This window comes from Papaver somniferum, chromosome 8 (assembly GCF_003573695.1).
Source record: "Papaver somniferum cultivar HN1 chromosome 8, ASM357369v1, whole genome shotgun sequence".
Lineage (NCBI taxonomy): Eukaryota > Viridiplantae > Streptophyta > Magnoliopsida > Ranunculales > Papaveraceae > Papaver > Papaver somniferum.
In genome coordinates, this window is record NC_039365.1 from 127,935,566 (window position 1) to 127,941,532 (window position 5,967).

Below are 5,967 nucleotides of genomic sequence, written 5' to 3' on the forward strand. Positions count from 1 at the left end.
AAAAAAAAAAAAAAAAAAAAACGTAAATTGAGAAGGGTGTTCCTAATTATTTATGCAAAGACAACCTGAAAATCTGCTGCCGGGTGGATTATAGAGAGTGAAACAGAGAGGGAGTGAGGGAGCAAACCATTTGGAATGGGTTGCTCGTTATCTGGTTTAAATGCTCTTTACGATGCTGTTAATGGTGGAGGAGATGTTTGGATCAATGAGAATCGTTTTCGAATACTAAAACAAATTGGTGAAGGTGGGTTTGCGTATGTTTATCTGGTTAAGGAAATTGGTACTGAATCATCTTCTAGTGGTGCTGGTTTCAGAAAGAAATTCAAAGACCCTTCTCTTATTTCAGGTTAGATCCCTCATTTTGGTTCCTGAAGATTGAATTTAACATATCTTATATTTTTCTTTTGGATTTGTTCAATTATAATTGCGAATTTTATTATACGGTGAGAGTAAACTCTAGATCTTGACTTTGCGTTAGGGAAAGTGGGTTCTTCACAAAAGTGCGATCACCTGCATGTTCAATCATAAACACTATCACTCTAAGAGAAAAAAATCATGTTATTCTAACTGGATAATAATAGATGGGTATTCATTAATTTTTTGTTGCATTAGTACTTTATTCGAAAAATGTCAACATTTTTTCATATGAAATTCTTATTGTTAGAAATAGTAGTACTAAGATGATAACCCCCCTAAGGAGATATGGTTTTCTTTTTCAAATTATGTGCTTAGTTTGTTTCATTATGGTGAAATTGATTTTGATTTCTAGTGTTTTACTATGTTTCTGCAGATGATGGCACTTATGCAATGAAAAAAGTTCTGATTCAAAATAATGATCAATTAAATTTGGTGAAACAGGAGGTTCATGTTTCATCTATGTTTAGCCATCCCAATCTACTTCCTCTTCTTGATCATGCTATAATCGCAGTTAAGGTAATGTAGCTTATTTTATTTTATTTTATATACATGATATTTATTCACTTATGATATGTTAAACATATGTATGTTATATTGAATGATTTATCTCCTTACTTGTGGCACTTGTGGAGGCTTGGTATGTTGTTTAGTGAATGTGATGGCATAGCAAGGTTCTCAGTTAGTCTTAGGCTTCTTAAGACTTGTAAAGACTTAACTTGTGAGTGTCAAGACCCTCTGTATATCACTCATGTAACATGTAATAAATCCTTCGTTATCGGAAACTCTAAAACAAAATATTGTATTTTGAACAATTTATGAACAAGTACTCAGTTTTAGATACTTAATTTTATTTTCCATTTATGATCTTACACCTAGTCTACTGAACAACCACTAGTAACCTACATAAATACACATAAGAATTAGTTGACAAAGGACCATTTTGTTGAATCTTTTAATATATTTAAGTAAGTTGATTTGCCTCAAAAGATAGTGATTTCTTAGTCAACGAGCTTAGTACTAGAGACAAAATCATCTGGGAATCGCCTCAGTATACTTTCGAGTTGTGTTTTCGTTGTTTAGCTTTTTAACAAAGCAAAATGAAGCAAAATCCTCCTGAAGCATTTAATGTGTATGTAAACTTATTTTACTAGATCAATGGATCGTAGAAAATGGTATTAAAATAGTTTCAAATACTAGTATAAGATTCCAGGCTCCAGCTTGATGACTTGGGGATTTTTTTGAAGATTTCTTGGGTTTCAAATAAGCTTCAGACTCTATGATATATATGTTTCATGGTCATTTTCTCAAGTGTAGCATATATATATTAATCCCTATGCATTAGAGAGCTTCTGGTGAATATCATATCTAACAATTTCATCTAATTTGATAAATTTTCTTGTTACTTTCTGAAAGGCTCCTGAAGGAAATAGCAGTCATGAAGCATATTTGTTATTCCCAGTGCATTTGGATGGAACATTACTGGACAATTCCGTTACTATGAAAACTAAAAAGGAGTTCTTTTCGACCAGCGATGTTCTTCAGATATTTCGACAGGTGACAAAGGATCTGCCATCTATCACTCAAAGATATCTTTATTAGCTTTTCATTTTAATGTTTGATTCTAAAGTATCCACCAGACAGATATAAAAAGGTATTCTCGTAATGATTGTCTAGCAAAAATGTCCCATTATGAAATAAAACAGGATAGATTCTCATGTCATGCTTAAACTAATTTTCTTAGAATTCTGTTAACATGCAACCTGGTTTCTAACTTAGGTTGTTCATCTAATTATTAAAGGCTATATTTATAATGAGGGAGGATCCCCTGACACTTTTATCCTCACACTATCTCACACATTGAACATTATTTTTGTAAATATAATCCAAACCGTTATGAATTTGAAGCTAATATTTTGGGGATATGTTCCTCTTACAGTACTATATGTTCTCACCACAAATGAGCGTATTCCGAAACGTATAACATCACCATCTAGTACTTCGAAAATGAGTCGTTGAAAATCAATGGATTTTTAACCATTGAAATTAAGTTCGGTAGATGATGATAATATACATTTCGAAATGCGCTCATTTTCAGTAGGCATGTAGAGTTTTGCAAGATGAACATATCCCAAAAATATTAGCTTCAAATTCGTTACCATTTGATGTTTATCCACAAAATAGGGTCCCAAAGTGTGAGGTAGTGTGAGAATAAAAGTGTGAAGGGATCCTTCCTCATTTATAATTGTTATAATTATGTTAACAAATTTATTGTTGCCCAATTTAGAAAATATCATCACTTGTCATCTACTTGGCTTTCTTTTGAGGTTTTTCGATTCCCTGGGATAATTGTATTGTTCCTGCCCAAGTCATCTGTAGAAATAAACTAACAGTGTATGTCTTTTGTTTTTGGTTCTTTCCTGTGGCTTGCACTTCTATTTGTTATCTTGAACACGAAAAACAAACATCAAACCCTTTGCATAAGCCATCCATCAGATAACCAAAGATGAACCCTGAAACCGTGATTTATCCTGATCATGCTCCTCATCATCCCATTCCTACCCATGGATCTCATTATAAAATCCTAAACACCAAGTTTTTACCTGATTTGAATTTTCTGCCTTTTCTTTTTCTTATGGCTGGAACCACATTTGTGTTCTCAGGCTTAATTGAGATATTTTTTGCAAGAATATCACGTGAGTCCTATTCTAGGTACTCATTTCAGAGGTACTAGAGATAATACAATTGGTTTCTAGTTGTTCATATCTACATTGAAACTGTTTCTGTGTTATCACAGGGTGATAAGTGATAACCTCACCAAGATGTTACATATGCAGGATCAGAGACCAATGTTTTAGCGTAGAAAAGAAGACATGTGCTATCAACTAGCTTATAATTTTGTTCTGATGTTCAATTGTAGGTTACCATATCTCATACCTGGATTTGGAATATTGAACGCATTGTAAATGTATCTTTTTAATCTTTGAAAGAAATTGACAAGATTTTTAACCGCAGCTTTGTGCAGGTCTAAAGCATATGCACACCTATGACCCTGCATATGCACATAATGATGTCAAACCAGGAAATGTCCTTATCACTCACAGGAAAGGGCAACCGCCCCTTTCCATATTGATGGATTTTGGAAGTGCTCGGCCTGCAAGGAAGCAAATTCGTTCACGTTCTGAAGCACTACAATTGCAGGTATGTCTTTATTGCCAAATTATTTTCTAGCAAAGATTACGTGCCTCTCTTGTCATTGCTGCCACTTTCAGGTTTTAATTAGATATTCCATGTGTGATCAGCCCTCTGTCAAAGATGATGTATTCCTTCATACCGTTCTTGTTACTTGCAAGTTACATAAGATAATACTTTCTCTTCTTGATCTAATAATCAAATCACACTAAAATCAAGTTGTTCTATAATTCTTTTCTTCATATCACAGAGTAAAATTGGATGCACTTTCTTTACCTAATATATCAGAATCATTATATGCTTCAATTGCTTACAAATGGCTGGTATGTAGGAATGGGCGGCCGAGCATTGTTCTGCACCATTTCGAGCTCCAGAGTTGTGGGATTGCCCTAGTCATACTGATATAGATGAGAGAACAGATATTTGGTCTCTTGGATGCACTTTGTATGCAATCATGTGAGTAATTTTCCTCATTTCTCTCATTATGTTGTCTATTCCTACACCATTTTCCTGTTTTCTCTATGAATCTTTTATTTGGTTGATTAATGTTCAATACAAAGATACCCAATGGCAATAAGATATGAAAGAATTCACAGACTACTATACTTGCACACCTGGAAACTTGTACCATCAACAGTGATGGGCTATGGGACTGCGGACTATTCACTTCTCAAAAGGAGGCTACATGTCAAAGACGTGAAACTCCATAACAAAATCCAATGCCTTGAATTTAGCAGTCCAAATTAAATTTTCCGTCTAATAGAAAACCACCTTTACCTATACTGGACCTGCTACATTCCTTTTAACTATAGCTTACAAGAAAAACAAGCACAAGAACTTCCCACCAGATTATTTTTGTTGACTTGACATTTTATTCTTTATTCACCTATTAAAGTTGAGCAACCACAGATACTTGGTTTTGATTTTCAATTGTAAGTTATGTAGTTCTTGATATCAAAATCCATTAAATACCTCTGGGTTTTTACAGGTACGGGATGTCCCCGTTTGAGTATGTGTTTGGGGAATCAGGAGGAAGTTTGCAGTTAGCAATTATAAATGCACAAGTAAAATGGCCTGCTGGGCCTAAACCACCTTATCCAGAAGCTCTCCATCAGTTTGTAACACGGATGCTCCAGCCTCAAGCTGCAGTTAGACCCAGTATTGATAATGTTATTATTCATGTCGATAAATTGATCTCCAAATTTTCTTCTGTGTAGGCTTGAAATTGTTTCTTCCTTGTGTATGGACTAATAAAGAGGCATCTGTCAGAAATAACACTTTCTAATAGAGTTGTTTATACTTGTGTATGTGTTGTGCTGTGCTGTGTTATGATTCTTTTGTTCCCTCCTTGTTCATCTGTAGAAACAGGCTGTAGGTTATGTATTCTTTCCAAAGTGCTTGGAATTTCACAGCCCTTCTGCTACAAAATTAAGACTTGGGTATTATGAAGTGGCATATCTAAGGGGTTGTTCTACTTTTATTTGCGTTGCTTAATCATAGTGAACATGAGTCATTATTGCAGTATGGACATGCATATTCCTTCCCTACATCTACTAGTGGTTGCAAAAACATAACGATATAGTTTCCATTCGAGGACTTGGGTCCAAAAGCCTTTCATATTTTCTTCTCTTTCATCATGTACGACTCCCTCTCTCTCATCCCCACCTGAGCTCTCTTTTCTTCTCTTCTTCCGGCTTCTTCTATCCGTTACCTCTGTCCTGTAGCTCCTCAACGGCTACTTTCTACCTGAGCTTTATCGGAACCTATGCCGGAATTACATCTAAGATACTAGTAACCCTTTCTTTTGACCTTCATGAAGCACCAGAAAATCATCGTAATCGCAGGCATCTCACCGATCACTAGGTTCACTGATATCTCTGTAATCACATGTAACACAGGCACAACAATCATCACAAAAAACACCAGACCAATTCCCTCTCCAAGAAATACTTGCACTACCAGAAATCCTAAGTCTAATATCTATAGTAATTTCATCACCAACCCATCTTACAATCTAAAATTAAGAATGACCCAAAAACAAGGTAGTCAATATCGGTTGTACAGATCGATATTACAGGTTTTTATCGGATATCGGAAAATACCTATACGATATCAAAAATATCGGTGATACAAAGACGAAATGATATTATCGGTTGTACAGGCCGGTACAGACCGATATATCGGTTTCGTGAATAAATTTTTCATCAACATGCATCTAGTCTTTACAGACAAGTATAATGTCAATTGGAGAAGGTAAAAAACCCTAATATATTTATAATATAAAATCAATGACTATATGGTAAGATATAAGATGGAAACCATATTTCGATTGCAAGGCAGAGAAATATAATAGATAAATAT

General features: G+C 34.7%; 1 protein-coding gene across 1 annotated transcript; it reads left to right on the forward strand.

Annotated features, from left to right (window-relative positions):
• The first annotated feature begins 11 nt into the window (after positions 1–11).
• LOC113302990 (probable serine/threonine-protein kinase DDB_G0291350) lies at positions 12–4,913 on the forward strand. Its single transcript, XM_026551964.1, has 6 exons — positions 12–346; positions 791–933; positions 1,831–1,971; positions 3,430–3,615; positions 3,938–4,062; positions 4,595–4,913. The coding sequence occupies exons 1-6, from the start codon at positions 136–138 to the stop codon at positions 4,821–4,823; spliced, it is 1,035 nt and encodes a 344-aa protein (XP_026407749.1). The 5' UTR covers positions 12–135; the 3' UTR covers positions 4,824–4,913.
• Positions 4,914–5,967: the final 1,054 nt, after the last annotated feature.

Bases quoted from the DNA above. Each gene is read 5' to 3' on its own strand.
- LOC113302990 (XM_026551964.1), top strand. From the start codon at position 136: ATGGGTTGCTCGTTATCTGGTTTAAATGCTCTTTACGATGCTGTTAAT. The intron at 347-790 runs GTTAGATCCCTC...ATGTTTCTGCAG, and splicing joins AGACCCTTCTCTTATTTCAG to ATGATGGCACTTATGCAATG. The intron at 4,063-4,594 runs GTGAGTAATTTT...GGGTTTTTACAG, and splicing joins TGCACTTTGTATGCAATCAT to GTACGGGATGTCCCCGTTTG.